Genomic DNA, 17,741 nt, shown 5'->3' on the forward strand with positions numbered 1-17,741 from the left:
ATTTAACTGAAAATGTTAGAAACCAAAATAATAATGCTTAAACAAGATAGATGTTTATTTCTCTTTCATTTTGGCAGTCCAGGGCTGAATGGTGGCTCTTATCCATGAAGACTTCAGGGATCCAGTTGCCTTCTGGATCATTGCTTTGTCATTCATAGGATGTGACTCCTTTGTTCTTACTCCAAGATGGCAGCTAGAGCACCAGCCATCATGTCTGCATTCCAGACAGCAGAATGGAGGAAGGGACAAAGAAGGGACAAAGGTCATATGCCAGTTGTCTCCTTAAAATGGTTCATGTGACCATGACACTTTCATTTGACACTTTCATTTGCATTTCATTGACCAGAATTTAGTGATAGTTTTAGCTACCATCTGGAACTAGTAGCTGCCAACTATTGGAAACTCTTTGTTCTTAGTGGTTATGTGTCTAAATAAACATTTGGTTTCCATTGCTTTGTGGGGGAGGGGAGAATGAATGTTGGAGACGATTGCAAACCTCTGTCAAATAGCCTGTCTACTTAGCTCTCCATGTGAGTCCTGCCTAGCTCTGAGCTTGGACATAGGGGAAAAAAAGTGGAGACTGATCGATCTGATGCCATGATGCATTTTTCAAGTCCAGTTTTGCTAAACATTTGCTGGCAGGATACAGTTACACTGAGTGAGTATATGTATTCATTTGAATATTGACTGTTTTGTGATCGATTTAGATTTTAGCTGGACTGTATAATCCTGGAGATGGTCACATTGATCCTTATTCTCTAACTATGGCCCTGGCTGCTGGGGCTAGGAAATATGGTGCCCTTTTAAAATATCCTGCACCAGTGACTTCTTTGAAACCCAAGTCAGATGGAACATGGGATGTTGAAACACCACAGGGATCTATGAGAGCAAATAGAATTGTGAATGCTGCAGGTAAGCGTCATTTAAAAAAAAAAAAAACTGTTTTTTTTTTTGAGTGGCAAAGAAATAAGATATTTAGTCATAATGTAATGTTTTATACTATGAACATTGTTATGAAACACTGTGGTACTCCCATGGTGAACATTTTGTCTGTTTCTAAGCTACAAAGCTCTCCCTCCATCACTTTGCTCTTGTTGTGTGAGATAACTCTGTCCTTGGTTATCCATAGCGAGTTGGTTTTCTTCTCCATGCTCCATTTTATTCTGCTCCGGATAACGTTTTGCCAAATTATGCTTTTTTTACCTACCTGTGTTCACACTTTCTTTATAATAATAACCAAATTCTAATGTTCAAATTCACGAGCATCCTCTTTGCTCTCAGTTTGTTTTTTGGAGCAGAGTTGATTATTTGTGTTCTTTCTCATCTATTTTGATTACTTTACTCTGTTCAAAAACCTTTTAACCCTTTTCCTTTCAGCACGTAATTAAATATATTTCATAATCTTTTCTTTAGGTTGCTCTGTTACAATTTAGACTCAGAGTAATGAAACCAAAAGGGATATTTGAGATAATCTAACAACTCACTCATTTTCCATTTGTGGAGACCAAGGTCCAAGAAGGTTATACTAATTGCCAAAGTGAGAGTTATGTCAGAGCCAGGACTTGAACCTGGGTCTTTTGATTCTTGAATTAACATACTTTCTATCAGGTTCTTTGCCTATGAAGTAATTTTCAAATATCACACATAAAAATAAATCCTTGTGCAAATGAAACTGCTTGTGTAATCTAAACCGGGCTAATAATGTATATTCATCTATAGTTCATAATGGTTAATTTAAAACGTAAAATAAACATGAGGCACCTACTGATTTTCTTATGTTCTGTTCTTTGAGTCATTGCTTAAATTTACAAAATGAAAAAAATCTTTATTATTTATCAGATCGGATGATACCCATGAGGACATGCCAGAAACAAATACCCTTAGGATTCTTTCCTCTAAATCGTAACTTCTGATTGATGTTATTTTTTAACAAACCATTTTTAGTGGCCCTGGAAAAAGTCATGTCTTCAGTATTTAAGTGTTTAAGTTAGTATTTCTGAATCTTTCTAACCCATGCCCTGCATTTGAAAAGCATAAAATCTCATTCATTCTTTAACATCATTTGAAATGCCAAATAATGTAAAACAACTTACCTAATAAATAAGAGCAAAGGCGTAAAACTTTGCTTTGTTTTTGAATTTCACTTGCCCACCCCCAAGGAAATCCCCATCAGGCACCCCCCATCTCCCACTGTCCTTGGGTACATCTCGTCTAAATTCTCCTAGAAGATCCAAGGCAATGAAATCATTCATCCTTTTTTTTTACAAGTAGCAAAAATTCTTTGTAATCTTGCAACTTTCTTTACGGTCTCATGAATTCAGCCTCTAAAAACATTTGACTGTTTTCCTAGTGATAGCAAGTACTAAATAAACATGCTCTGACTTCATATCCAGCACCTGTGTCAGACATTGCTCATTGATCACTGCACTCATTTCAGAGAGACTTGGACAAACCCCACGATTTTTCTTAACACAGTGCTTCAGGCAGCCACACACTCCCAACTGATATTTTGACAAATAACATAGAAAACCTTAATTTAACACATTTATCTATTGTTTTCCTAAAATGGATAAATATTTATTTGCACGATTCATTGCCATTGTAATATTTTGTTTTCTAAAGCACAATCTGTGAGGAATAAGGAATCTCTGAAGAGAAAGAATAATTTCTAAAGAGATCTGACCTAAGCCCAGGACATTGGTTGCCAGATGAAATATTCTGTGCAGCTGGGCAATCTTGTGGGGTGATCAGGGCAGAGGAGGGCAATGGCAGGAGGTCCTGGAGAACAGTTTTTCTGGTACTGGCCTCAGAAAACAAATCCCAGACCAGCACCAGAAAAACTGTTCTTCAGGCTGTCCTTCTTCATTCTTTGCTTCTGATGCCTTTAACTCAGCCACGTCTGAGTTCCATCCTCAGGTCTTGGTAACTCCAGGCAGCTCCTTGTTCACAGTTGTATGAAGAACTATACGGTCTCCATTCTCAGTTCTTTACATCATTCAGATCACATCTCTGGCCCATATCATTTTTTTTCCTTTTTCTTCTCCATCTCTTCTCTTCCACTGGGCAAAAGTTATTGGAGAAAATCTAACTGATCACATATAAATAGTCCGTGGAAGGTGTGGAGGGGTGTGTGTTTAGTTATTTCTGTCTGTTTTCAAAAAAAACTTTAAAGTATAGAAGTTCCCCAAAAAGTAAACCTCAGTAATTGGGGGTGAAGTTTTGGATATGCCCCTTTCTAGAATTAAAGCTAACAAAGATTAATTTTATGAATAAAAGCAACCATCTGCAGAAGGCGTTGTGCTAACATGATTTAGAAGATGTGTCTGATGGAATGTTTCCCAGAGTTACTCAGTGAGTCCAGGATGTCTCATAAATTCAGGTGAGGCCCTCAGGCAGCTCTGAAACCTAATTAAAGTAACCAGGATATAGACTTGGAAATACAACCAAAACAATGATGTATCTACTCAATTGTACCATAACCTGCTAAAAGTTTCTTTACATGGAGTCATAACAGAAGGCTGCTGAATCTTCAGGATATCCATGGAAAGGGAAGTCTAAAAGCAGAAATTTATCAGTTTCCTGATGTGTCTCCAGCACTGTCCAGGGCAGTGGGGCTATCTCGACCAGAGACACATTATTGCCAACTGTGTGACTTGGGCAAATTACTCATTTGTAAAATGGAGATAATAATTCCCATCTGAACAAGTTATTCTGATCCATAAATGATGTAAAGTACCCAGAAAAGTCCTACCACATAGAAAGCACTAAACAAATTAAGTATAATAATGATAATTTTTATGATTATTATAATTATTTCCTTGAAAGTCTGTGCCCTGGTCTGGGAAACACTAGCATCAAGTGTCACAACTTCTTGGTACCAGCCTTAAGATTCCCCATATCCTTTCACTTGCTCTGTAGTCATCCAGCACCCATTCTGCTGGTAAACTGACTTCCCAAAGAGCTTGGTTCTCAACCTAGGTGCATAAGAGTCACCGTGGGAAGTTTCCCAGGTGGTCTGGCTGGGAAGCTGTATTTTAAGCAAGTACTCCAGGTACTGTACTGTCTGTACCAGATAGTTTGTAAAATATCTTTTGAGAAACACTGCTATATCATTGTTCCTACAGGAGAGGGAATGTAGGAACCTTATTCTTGAGCAAGCAGAGCTGAGGAACAGTTTCTGACCCTGCTGACCTCTTGGTGTGCAATAGGCTAACTTGCCTTTAGTACTGCTTTTTTTTTTTTTTTTTAATTGGAGTATAATTGCTTTACAATGGTGTGTTAGATTTTGCTTTATAACAAAGTGAATCAGTTATACATATACATATGTTCCCATATCTCTTCCCTCTTGCGTCTCCCTCCCTCCCACCTTCCCTATCCCACCCCTCCAGGCAGCTTCACTCTACCTTAGGTCTAACCTGAGCCCCAGAGGCAGCTCGAGGGCAAGGGCAGGAGCTATTCACTGTGATGCAAGCTTTTTCTTTGCACGGTGAGGAATGTTTCTCTTGACCTTGTTTATAGTTGACTCGTTAAGCCCAGAGATAACTTTGTAAACTTTACTTAAGAATTTCCCTAATATGGTAAATCAGAAATGTGATTGGGTCATGCCAAGATGAAGCCCAGTGTTCAGCCAAAAAAGAATTGCTTAATTTTATCAATACTTTGCATCAGAGAGTGTCACTGTATAAACATCATTGTCACTGTATAAACTATCTAGTAGAAGTAAACCTGTCCACCAACCTGTACTGTTCATTTTAACTCCATTTCTGTCAGTCACTGCATTTTTAAAAATTGGAAGCCATTTCTAATGATCACTTTTTTATTGATTCTTCTGTTCAGTGTTTTTTCAGGTGATAATGGTAGGTTATAGAGGATTCCTCCACATTTGTTTCTCTTCCCTTTGAACTTGCTGGGTGGGTGATCTAGCAAGGGTTGAAGTGTAATCCTGCCAAGTTTTATGTTAATTTGGTTGACATATAGAGGAAGAGAATGCCAACAAACACCACCACATAGGGAAAAACAGTGTCCAGCTTGCTAGGGGGTTTGGAGTAATATAGTTATATGATATTTATGCATACACTTCTACTTTGTTTTAATTAGATTCAGAAATTTATAAATATATTTGAATAGGACAGGATTTATTTTCTTCAATTTATGTTTTTAATTGAAGCAAGTATATTAAGCACTGCAGTAGTTTGAATTGCTAGGCTAAATATTTTGGCTTTTTATATTTTAAAACTGCTCCAGTGCATATAACTAGAATATGTGGCTTTACTATATTATCCTACAAAGTCCTGACATTGGTAATTCACATCTTCCTAGGCAAGAATAAATTAAGTCATTAAATTATTCAATAACCAGCAAACAGCTCTAATGCCCACAGGTAAGATTTTTGGTTTGCAAATGGACATCCATTTCTGGGGCTGTTATCCAAGTGTGACCAACTTAGCCGTTAGGCCAAAACAAAACAACAGAACGCAGGAGTGATGTTTAGATGCCATATAAGAGTACAGTAGTCAGGGTTCCTAGACTCATAATTGATGATTTGTGATTAGCTCTGAATTTCATAATGACAGAGACTTCAGAACTCCTTCCTTATTAGATTGCCAAAAAAAGGAGAAACAGAAATGGTTAAAAATTTAGAGAATGCAGCCTCTAAAAAAATAACTTAAGGAAGATTCCCTAATCATTTGAATGATTATTCAAAATTATTATGAAACAAACAAGCAAATAGAACCCCCCTTCTCCCCAGTAATTCATTGATGGGTCAGGTGACCCTGCATCCCTGCCAACTAATCATTTTTATCATTTTAGATTCTCAAATACCTTTATACAAGTGAAGGAGTCTTGGATTTTTAAAATAGTCTTTCTGTAGCAAGAAAAACCAATAAGATGTGACCATTTCAGGGTCTCCCAGTGTGACCTTGGGCGTGTCTCTTTATCGTTCTGGACTTTAGCTCCACATCTGTAGCCTGAAGAGTCACCGAGTGGGAGAATCAAGGGTCTTTCAGTCACAAATTATCTGGTTCCATCTTTTGCAAAGGAAAAAAAATAATATTCATTTCCCCCAAGAAGACAGTCCCCTTGCACACTGAAGGGAGAAACGTAAGTTGTGGGAACTCCCACTTATCTATGAGCCCTCTGCTCTTTGCTGTGGCACCTCCTCTCTCCTGCTCTGGACACCAGATGCCTTCTTGCCTTTGCAAGAAAGGATCTTCCAAACATATTCAAACTGAACTTTTAAAAGAACAGAACACTTAAAAGGCTATCTCTCCCAAAGTGTATACATTTCAAATTTTCAGTTAACAGAACAATTCTGTGTTTGTGGAATTTTAGGCTTCAACAATTTGGGGAGAGGAGGGTCTGGGGGATAGAGAACTAACTAGTAGGGCTTTATTATACATGATTATTATGTTGATCACATCGACCCAGGGCCTCTTCCATTGCCTGACCGTCCCTGCTCTACAAGTAAGGTCAGTCCATTACTGTCTTTATTATCAACATTTGTACGTTCTATATATTTGGGTTGTTTATTTTTTTCCTTCAAATAATTTTTTTGCACACCTTTGCTATGGGCAAAATGTTTTTTCAGGAATGGAGTTCCTTTAGGTTCTTCAAAACTCTGGGGTAGTGTCAAATATTGTCTTCTCTTCTCCTGTTCAATTTTGCAATGGCAAAAGTAAAGTTTTTATGGACATTCTTTTTTTTTAAATTTAGTTTAGTGAAGTATAGTTGATTTACAACGTTGTGCTAATTTCTGCTGTACAGCAAAGTGATTCAGATATATATTATACATTCTTTTCCATATTCTTTTCCATTATGGTTTATCACAGGATATTGAATATAGTTCCCTGTGCTATACAGTAGGACCTTGTTGTTTATCCATTCTCTATATAATAGTTTGCATCTGCTAATCCCAAACTCCCAGTCCATCCCTCCCCCACCCCACCCTTGGCAACCACAAGTCTGTTTTCTATGCCTGTGAGTCTGTTTCTGTTCTGTAGATAAGTTCATTTGCATTGTTAGGACATTCTTTAGACTTTGTCATGAGCACTGAAGTATTCTAAATATTTTATTTTAATTGCTGAAATTGCTGTGTCAATGTAGTCTGTGGTATGCTTTTATATGTGGTGACATTTTTAAATGATTTTTTTATTTCAGGGTTTTGGGCTCGTGAAGTAGGTAAGATGATTGGACTAGAACATCCCCTCATTCCAGTTCAGCATCAGTATGTTGTCACATCGACCATCCCTGAAGTGAAAGCTTTAAAGCGAGAACTCCCGGTGCTCCGTGACCTGGAAGGATCTTATTACCTCCGACAGGAAAGGGATGGGCTTTTGTTTGGTCCATATGAAAGTCAAGAGAAAATGAAAGTTCAGGACTCATGGGTCACCAATGGAGTTCCTCCAGGTGGGTTCAGCAAATAGAAGTGTGTGCAGACACATCTATTTTATCTTCCTTGTAACTCTGGGCTGGCTATAGAATAAGATGCCACCATAATACTAGACTATCAGATACCTGGGACATTGGAAGTGAGGGATTCGAGGTAAATTCTGTTCTCATATCCCTTTGAACAATCACAGCAGGGGATAAGGAAAGAGAATTGGTGGTGGGAAAGATGAAAAAGATGCTCCCCGCTGCTTTGGAAGGCCCCAGGTAATTTTTACCTGCCCACACCAACCTCCTGCATCCCCCTTTTCTCCTTACTCCCCTGCTTACTTGGTCTAGTTTCTAGATTTGGATATAGCTGCTCTTGTTCTTTGACAGTTGGAAACACAACAGGTAGCAGAGATAGGACATCCAGCCTGTTAAGAATGAAAGCCTCAAAGTCTATAGCAGAGCAGGATAAGTTGGTACTGCAAACTGAAGCCCTCCTGTGCTGCATAAATGGATGTGGAAAAGTCTTAGGCCTCAGTGCTAACTCAGGAGGTACCATAGTTTCTCTTTCAAGTTCTGCAAGGGAGAGAAGGACCTGTTTTTGTTTTTCATGAAACATTTCTGCAGAGCCAGATGAAGGGTTGGTTCACCTAAGGAGGTATCTCAGGTTTTAATCTATAAAAGGAGCCAAAATGTCATTGGCACACAAATATTATAGGGAATATAGAGAAATGGAGGTAATTGTGCTTTCTAGAATTATACTTTGATAAGCTACTTGGGCTAGGGAATGAATCCCTCCCTCCTACTCTTCAAAGAACATCTGTGCCCACATTACTACAAATGATAAACCACCTTCCACAGAAGTTGGGCCAGCCAGCTGAGGGCTTCGGTTTTGCTGGGTGGGCTCTGCACATTCGGGCCTGAGGGGAATAGCTCCTGATCCAGAGGGAGGGCTAATCTGCCACCTGGGAGTCTCCTTCTCTGTTCTTCCCCCATGCTGGCAATCTCTCCTCCAAATAAATATTTGAACAAATATTTAATAATATTTATTGAACAAATATTTAAATAATTCCAGTTGGAGGAAGAGCCAGATTGTTGGCTGGCCCTGGGCGTCCACATGCCCTGGTCTAACCCTAGTGATCTGCAGGCCTCTCTGACCTGACATGCAGTCCACAGGAGGGACAAGAGGGAGCTGGCTGGCTGCTGTGCGGGAGCATCCCTGGGATTGGTGGCGATATTCTTTTAGCAGCTCATCTGTAGCCCTGCCTTCAATCCCAGTGCCTTTTATGACTGAGAAGATGACTGTGCTCCAAGACCCTGACTCTTTTCACAGAATTCCGGCCCTCGGATGTGTATAGAAGAGGGCTAGAGGAATGAAGCCTCCATGCCATCCTTCCCCGCTAAGAGTTAAAAGGTGTCTAGAATTCATCATCCTAGATGCTAAAGTGGTTTTTCATTTATCCCCACTGTCCTGACATGACTTTGCAAACTCCCATTTGCCCTCACCTGAGAGGATGAAGCAGACTTCTATGGTTAATTGAAGGATAAAAGACCTCTCTTGACAAACCAAATTATTATTATTTGTTTTTTAAAATTGTGATCGGCCTAAATGCTGGAAACTGCTAATATGCATAAATTAAAATTTTCTATTAAAAAGGTTAACTTTCATGATTTATTGTTTCAGGAAATAACATTATTCTTCTCAGTAATATAGTATACTAATATAACAGTACTCATCTGTTGATAGTAAATATCAAGTTTAGACTTAAAAAAGAAAGTACAATACCTTCCTAACGGGCCATCTTTAAATGTAAGCTGATTCAGAGATTGAAATCACTTTGTAGCACACGTCAGGGCAGCTGTGACATCCTGACCACAATGGCATTTCTCTTCAGGGTTTGGAAAGGAGCTCTTTGAGTCTGATCTAGACCGAATCATGGAACACGTCGAGGCTGCCATGGAAATGGTTCCAGTCTTGAAGAAGGCTGACATCATCAATATTGTCAATGGTCCTATCACCTATTCTCCTGACATTCTGCCTATGGTAGGGCCCCATCAGGGGGTCAGAAACTACTGGGTGGCTATAGGCTTTGGGTGAGTATCTCTATGTAATTCAACATTTATTATAGAGTTATGTAGTTTAGAGAAGTCTTATCCCATTCTCTCAGGCCAAGAATGGAAAATGGGAGAGAGGCAGAGAGTCTTCTCCCTTTTATGACCAATGAAATGTGAGGAATAAAAAATTTTAGTCTTAAAACTTTGACTTGTATAGGTTTAAAAGATTTGTACACAGAAGGGCAATGATTTCCTGGAAGTTTCTCTTTGCATATTTCCTGCCGTTTCCATTATTTATGTTTCCTTTCATGTTGTGAATGTTCAGATAGGTCAACTTGCCCCACTTTTGCAAGGATGTTTTCATAACACAATGAGACAAAGATAAATCAAAATATCAAATGTGTAATATGTCTCATGCAGTTTTCACCATAATTCATGTTTGTTCAACATGATTTTTGTTTCTTCATGATTCCTCTGGTTGCTTACTATTTATGGTTCCATTACCCATTTGATGTTTCATCTCTAATATTTGTCCCATTAATTTGGTGAATATTAACATCAAGCCTACCTTACTATCATATCACAGTTTCTAATACTTTACTTTTCTTCCCCATTTTATTTGGCCATTTATTCAACTGATATTTGATGATTGGCCAGCTTTGTACCAGGTCTAGTTCTGGGCACTGGGCTACAGCTGAGAACAAGGCAGTAAGTCTCATCAGAGGCACAAGGCTGGTTGGGGTGCTGTTCTTCCAATACAGTAGAGAGGCTGGGGTATGAACTAAGGAAGCAGCAGTGGGCACTGAGAGATAGGAAACAGAATTATTTAGATTTGGTGATTGATTGCATTAGGTCTTAAGGGAGAGAGAAAAATAGCAAATGATGGCAACCTTTCTTACTTGACTCCTGGTTGGACGCTGGGGCCAAAGGAAGAAATAATTGGAAAAATAATGAGTTCTATTTTTGACAGTGTTAAGTTTAGGTCTTTGGGACATCCAGAGGGAGAAAACCTGATGAAGATAGGAAGCTGGAAGGTATAATGTAACTGAGGGCTTAGGAAATCCCCTATAGAGTCCATATGTAGGCATGTTCTTGTGGGAGTATTTCTCTTGTACATCACTTATATGTCTTCTTTGGAGAAAAGTCTGTTTGTATACTTTGCCCATTTAAGAAATTGGATTATTTGTCTTTTTATTGTTAAGTTGTAGGAGTTCTTTATATATTCTAGATACAAGACCCTTATCCCATACATGATTTGCGATTTTTTCCCATTCTGTGGGTTTTTCATTTTCTTGATCATAGCCATTGAAACACAAAAGTTTTTAATTTTGATGAAGTCCAGAATGTGAATTTTTTTTCTTCTTTTGAATGTAGTTTTGATATCATATATAAGGAACCATTGTTTAATCCAAGTTAATGAAGATTTATACCTGTGTTTTCTTCTGAGAGTTTTATAGTTTTAACTCTTTTCTTTTAAATATATATATTTTTGATGTGGATCATTTTTTTAAAAGTCTTTATTGAATTTGTTACAATATTGCTTCAGTTTTATGTTTTGGTTTTTTGGCCTTGAGGCATGTGGGATCTCAGCTCCCCGACCAGGGATTGAACCCTCACCCCCTGCATTGGAAGGCGAAGTCTTAACCACTGGACCACCAGGGAAGTCCCTAGTTTTGACTCTTACGTTTAGGTCTTTAATCAATTCTGAGTTAATTTTTGTATGTGCTATGAGGTAAGTGCCCAGCTTGATTCATTTGAGGATAGCCAATTGTCCCAGCACCAATTGTTGAAAGATTATTCTTTACTCATTGAAATGTGTTGGCATCTATGATGTCTTTTTTCTGACACCACTTCTGACATTTAATTCTCCAATTCTCTGACACCAACTGACTATCCAACAATTCAATTCAATTCTGCTGCTAACTCCCAGAGTTAGTGCAGACCCCACTAGTTAAGGACTCAGTCCCATAAAACTGTCCTCACTTCAGATGCCAATTTCAGATGTCCTCACTTCCAGGGATCACCTGTAATTCTGACTGAATGGTTACACATTTGGAGGTTCCTGCAACCCCATCCTCAGGTTTGATAATTCAGTAGAATAATCACAGAACTCAGGAAAACCCTACTTACTTTTACCTATTTATTCTATAGAATACAACTCAGGAACATCCAAATGGAAGGGATGCATAGAGCAAGGTATGGGAGGGAGGGGTCTGGTGCAGAGCTTCCATGCCCTCTCTGGTGCACCATTTTCCTAGTGCATCAATGGGTTCACCAACCCAAAGGCTCTTTGAACACTGTTGTTTAGGAGTTTTTGTGAAAGTTTCATTACACAGGCACAATTGATTAAATCATTGACCATTGGTGATTGAACTTATGGTGACCAGCCCCTATTCTGAAGCTATCTAGTTCCCCTGACCCCCTTCCATGGAGCTGTCTGTTAGCATACAAAATAATATAAATTCCAAAGGTTTTAGGAGCTCTGTGCCAGGAACTGGGGACAAACACCAAATATTTATTTTTTTATTGTACCACAGCATCCTTGTCAAAATCAATTCATCATATATGTATAGATTTATTCCTAGACTCTCAACTTTATTCCATTGATCTATATGCCTATCCTTATGCCAGTACCATGCTGTCTTGATTACTGTAGCTTTGCAGTAAGTTCTGAAACTGGGAAGTGTGAATCCTCCAACTTTGTTCTTTTTCAGTATTGTTTTGGCTATTCTGGGCTTCTTAAATTTTTGTGTAAAATTTAGGACCAGCTTGTCAATTTTTTCAAAGAAGCCGCCTAGGATTTTGGTAGGGATTGCCTTGAATCTGTAGATCAACTTGGGGAGTATTGTCATGCTAATATTGAGTCTTCCAATTCATGAACAAAGGATGTCTTTCCATTTGTTTAGGACTTTTAATTAAAATTTCTCTCAATAATGATTTGTAGTTATCAGAGTGTAAATTTTGTACTTCTTTTGCTAAATTTATTCTTAAACATTTTATTCTTTTTGATTCTGCAATTAGCTTAATCACTGAATTATTTAGTCAACACATATTTGCAGATCATTGCTCTTTATCTGTGAACAAGAGCAGACAGTATTCCTGCCCTCATGATATTTATATTTTAATAGAACACCTGTCACTAAGGAAATTAGGAAGTTGCTTTCTTTAGAACACTAGTTACTTATCACCTAGAAATTGTATCTACTTGTATGGGGCTGATGTTGGACTCCTGCTTTGATTGCTCTGGGTAATTTTCCCAGGTTGTAGACATCGCGAGGTGAATGGGGAAGATAACAGGTTGGGGCAGACAAAGTGCCACACTCTCTCTGACCAATTTGGTCTGACCCCAGAAGGCCGCCTTGTTATTTAAAAGTTGGGATTGCTAAGATATTTCTTATGTAACATGGTGGATTCCTCACATTGGCTACCCCTCACAATTTATATCAGTGATCCATCCCATGGTTCTGAAGGCCAGTGACTTCCATATCTGGCTGAGCACCAGGGCTTGTTAAAAAGCAGAATCTCAACTTTGTGGTTAGTCACTTACACGTGTTTCATCCTCCTTTGCATCTTATCTGTGAAATTCTTATTAGTTATCACTAGAATCCATGAAAGGTGTGTGGAATTGGAAAACCAACAAGCAAACAGATTCCCAGACACCCCTCCTATTGATTCTGATTCAGTAGTCTGGAGAGGGGCCCAGGGATCAGCATTTCAGCATTGTCTGTTATTCTAGTCCAACCAGTCGAGAGAATAGGTATTTGCAAACTGTCTCCATATATGCCAGTGCTCATTTACCTTACTCACAGAATACCCTCAGTCAAAGCTGTTTCACTTTTATACCAAATCTAATAAGTTCTTCTTCTAGGTGACTAACACAATGCTCCCCAAATGTTTAATGAGTTGGATTGAATTGAATCTAGTTATCCTGGCTTACAACAGATGATAAACAGCAAATTTAAAGAGAGGAGAGACAGTTTCACAGTTATCATAAAAAAGCATACACACGGGCTTCCCTGGTGGCGCAGTGGTTGAGAGTCCGCCTGCCGATGCAGGGGACACGGGTTTGTGCCCCGGTCTGGGAAGATCCCACATGCCGTGGAGTGGCTGGGCCCATGAGCCATGGCCGCTGGGCCTGCGCGTCTGGAGCCCGTGCTCCGCAAAGGGAGAGGCCACAACAGTGAGAGGCCCGCGTACCGCAAAAAAAAAAAAAAAAAAAAAAGCATACACAAACACTCAAACAGCATAGCAGCTGGGCCATGTAGAAGTAGGTTCTACAGATTAATGCTAGACCTAGAAAAAGAGCCTCACTCTTCTTTCCTTTTCAGGTTCCCTTTCACTTCCACTTCACACGTTACTTCCTTATGAAAATCTTATCCATTGGGCAGAGGCATACTCTGTTGTTGGTTATACAAGGACCCATAGCCACCATGTACTGCTTGCCTACTATGTGCTTTTAAATGCCATGTCACTTAATTCTCCACCAGCACCATAAAGTGTGCACATGTGGAGACTAAAGCTCAGGGTGGTTACACAGCTTGCCCAAGGTCACACAGCTGGTAGTGGCAGAGCAAAAATCCTACCTAGATCTCTCTTACTCTATGCTTTCACACTTTCAACCACTACACCAGGGGCTCTCAATAGATGTTTCATAGCATTCAGTTGTATGGGATTTTACATATAACTTAATAATGATTATAGAGCTGTCGTTTGTAGAAATTTACTTTTTAAAAATAGATTTGATTCAGTCTTATCCTCAAATAACAGCACTCTGCCCCGTTTATTGGAAAGAACATGATGGTGTAGCAGTGAGACCACAGGAAACCGAAGCACAACCCTCCCTATGCCCAAGGAGTCTGCCAAGGATGTAAATTCTGTTATGTGTGTCTTGGCTGAAAAAAGATTGAGAACCATTGAAGAAGTAAAGTCCAATAACAGGGAGTGTATACTGGGGGCAGAAGACTGAGTTTGTATCCTGAATCTGCACTTTATTGCTGTGTGACCTTATTTAACCCCTGAGTGCAGGCTGGTTTTCTCATTGGTAAAATAGAGTTGCTAAAGAATAAATCAGCTGGTACATGTTAGAAGGAAACAGTGCTTGGTAAATGGTAAGTACTCAGTGAATATCAGAAGAACTTTAAATAGTGTCAAGTCTTATAAACAGTATCTCTAGCTCTCAAAAATGGCAAGTGTTGTATATTGTACATTGGGACTCTTTAAGTGAATAAACATTTTAAGCATATATTTCACAATTATTTTAAGCATGTATTTAATTTTTTTTTTTTTTTTTGCTTTCTTGAAACTTAATGAGATTGTTTGTGGGTGACTTGGATGAGCCATGTCTCTTTTTAAAAAAAACTATCCAGAGAAGTATAAATTGCTGTCATTTTATTCTGCTTGAGAAATATCCATATAACAAATATAAGCATTCATTTTTATAAAGTAGAAAAACTGCTATCTTGTTGTAAAAAAGTTAGTTAACATTTCCAGTCTTTGCTAAGGTCCTCCCATGCTCTTAGAAGCTGCAATGCTGGCCAAGTAGCTGTCCTCTGGGGTGCTGGAATTTCTTGCATTTTGAAGTCTGCTCGTGTAGCTCCTTTTCCTGGTGCTCTACTGGTGACTCCCTGCTCATCCAATTCCTCAGAAGCTTCTCTTGACTTAAACCAAAAACGAACCCACAGTAAAGTCCTTCATCAAGACTTTCCTTTAACCACAAGAATGAATGGGTAGGACTGCCCATGGGCGACGTTAAACTGTCATCCCTCCATCTGGTATGAAATTATTTGCCACAGTCATGTTCTTGGTTTTAAAGCATCCTCATGTGGAAATAGAAAACAAGCCAACCCTCCCCACCAAGTGACCCAAATTGCAAAATACAGGAGCCATTGTTTCTTCCTCCTCTTTCCCACAAGTCCTTGGGTGAATGCCTCTTTGTCTGAATGCTTCTTCTACAATAATGGCCCAAGATCCTTGTGCAGAGGTCATTGCTATGGGAACCTGAACTAAACTGAGTCTGAGAAGAGATGGGTATGCCACTCTACAGTGTACATATTTCTACTGCAAAGTTCCTATTAGTGAGGATAATCATAGCTCAAGAGGGCTGGTAAGGTACCAACCACATCTGCCTGTGTGCTTCCTCTCCTCCGTTTTCCTAAAGCATCTTTACTAGCTAAGAGTCATAGACTATTTTGCAGATATACAGCTCTTGAAACTGTGGAAAGAAACTAGCTATCAAGTCAGGCACATTTAATTTGGATGCCTAAAGATTTTTTTTTTTTTTGAGGAAAAAATATGATAGCATAAAGATTATGTTGATTGTGTGTTCTGAATAGCAATAGCACAGAACACTGTAGCTTTGAGGCCTTGTTAAATATATGGACATGTTTCATTGTTGGAAAACAATATGTGTTAGTAACAGGGTATTTATTTCTGTATTTGAAAGGTATGGCATAATCCATGCTGGTGGGGTAGGGAAATATCTCAGTGACTGGATCCTGCACGGAGAGCCTCCTTTTGATCTGATAGAATTGGATCCCAATCGCTATGGCAAGTGGACAACAACTCAGTTCACCGAGGCCAAAGCAAGAGAGTCGTATGGATTCAACAATATTGGTAAAGTGCACATTTACCGTTGTCTATGAAGTGTGTTCAGAATTGACTTACATCACTTCTGACTTTAGAAGCTTTTTATTCTGCGTATCATGGGGGAATGGTTAGGGAGTCTAAAAAGCATGTACTTCTAAGACACAAAAAGGACTCTATATGAATGTATATCTTTAATGTGAGGAAGGCATAAGTGATTTTAACTTTTAAATCTATTTTTACTTTACCCTTTGATGATCAATATAAATACAGCTTTGGGTCTTTGTAAAACATAAATTTAATGCATATATATGTATATATATAATACATACATATATATTATACATATAATATATACATATATATATTATATATATAATATATGCTTCTAGACTTTAAGTGCTGTGTTTTCCATTTTCTGAATCCCTTCAAAATATTTTATAGTTTTGGTTCTATGCTATTCAGAGCACCGATTTTCCTTTTTCAGTTGGTTACCCTAAAGAAGAACGGTTTGCCGGGAGGCCAACTCAGCGAGTCAGTGGGCTTTATAAAACCCTGGAGTCCAAGTGTTCCATGGGGTTCCATGCAGGCTGGGAGCAGCCACACTGGTTCTATCAACCAGGCCAGGACACTGGGTACAGGTGAGTGGGTGACTTCACCTGCCTGTCACTCTCACCGCAGAATGAAATTTGGGGGTGGAATGGAGGGACCCCAGAGAGGTGCCACGTCCCCCTCCCACCCCATCGCTCCACCCCATTCCAAAGAGCATTGAGCCTTTTCCCACGAAAATCACTTTTTGTGCAGTGCAGGCCTTAGTTTATCCCACGTGACATTGGTCCACATCTAGGACCCATGTGGCCTCACGAGACCTACAACCAGCCCAGATGAAGCCTCTGCTTGGCATTTTCCAGTTGCTCAGAGAACCTTCTCCACCCTCTCCAAATCCCCACATGGCTTCAGTTGGCTCCTGAAGGTTTGTCCTGGTTTAGGATGCCTGACCAAGTCACATAGTATGGAAACAGTATGGAAATATGGATTTTCTATTTGTCAGGGAACAGCTCAAAGCAACTGCTTTCTAGTGTGTGTGCATCGAATCATGCAAGTTATATGCACTGCTAGTACATTAGGGGAAAAGGTCATTTACTTACTATTTTAGTTTGAGCTAAAACGTAAAGCACATCACTAAAACAATTCTCTGAATTCCTCTAAAGTTGTTGCCATTATACTTGGATTGCATACTATTGTACTTGGGATTAATAGTGATTATATATTTTTTCTCATGAGAATCCATAAACCAAGAGAAAAGAAAGTTTCCTTTTCACGTTAAGTTCTCCTTTTTCTTTCTCAGCTGTGTTGGGTCTTCATTGCTGCGCATGGGCTTTTCTCTGGTTGCGGCGAGCGGGGGCTACTCTTTGTTGCGGTGTGTGGGCTTCTCATTGCGGTGGCTTCTCTTGTTGCAGAGCACAGGCTTTACACACGCGAGCTTCAGTAGTTGTGGCACGCGAGCTCTAGAGTGCAGGCTCAGTAGTTGTGGCACACGGGCTTAGTTGCTCCGCGGCATGTGGGATCTTCCCAGACCAGGGATTGGAACCCGTGTCCCCTGCATTGGCAGATGGGTTCTTAACCACTGCACCACCAGGAAGTCCAATTCTCTCTCTCTCTTTTTTTTTTTGACCTGTCATTTTGCTTATTTAAACAGGTTTTAATGTCTACTTTAAGATCAGATCTAA

General features: G+C 39.3%; 1 protein-coding gene across 2 annotated transcripts in view; it reads left to right on the top strand.

The window, feature by feature from the left end:
- The window catches only part of DMGDH (dimethylglycine dehydrogenase), a 66,184-nt gene that overhangs the window by 14,029 nt on the left and 34,414 nt on the right, over positions 1 to 17,741 (top strand). For both annotated transcript variants that reach the window (XM_033430084.2, XM_004270839.4), the window contains exons 5-9: positions 708 to 912; positions 7,159 to 7,407; positions 9,270 to 9,468; positions 15,872 to 16,041; positions 16,499 to 16,652. In XM_033430084.2, the coding sequence (XP_033285975.1) occupies positions 708 to 912; positions 7,159 to 7,407; positions 9,270 to 9,468; positions 15,872 to 16,041; positions 16,499 to 16,652 (977 nt within the window). The remainder of the gene's footprint in view (positions 1 to 707; positions 913 to 7,158; positions 7,408 to 9,269; positions 9,469 to 15,871; positions 16,042 to 16,498; positions 16,653 to 17,741) is intronic.

This window comes from Orcinus orca, chromosome 3, assembly GCF_937001465.1.
Source record: "Orcinus orca chromosome 3, mOrcOrc1.1, whole genome shotgun sequence".
Taxonomy (NCBI): domain Eukaryota; kingdom Metazoa; phylum Chordata; class Mammalia; order Artiodactyla; family Delphinidae; genus Orcinus; species Orcinus orca.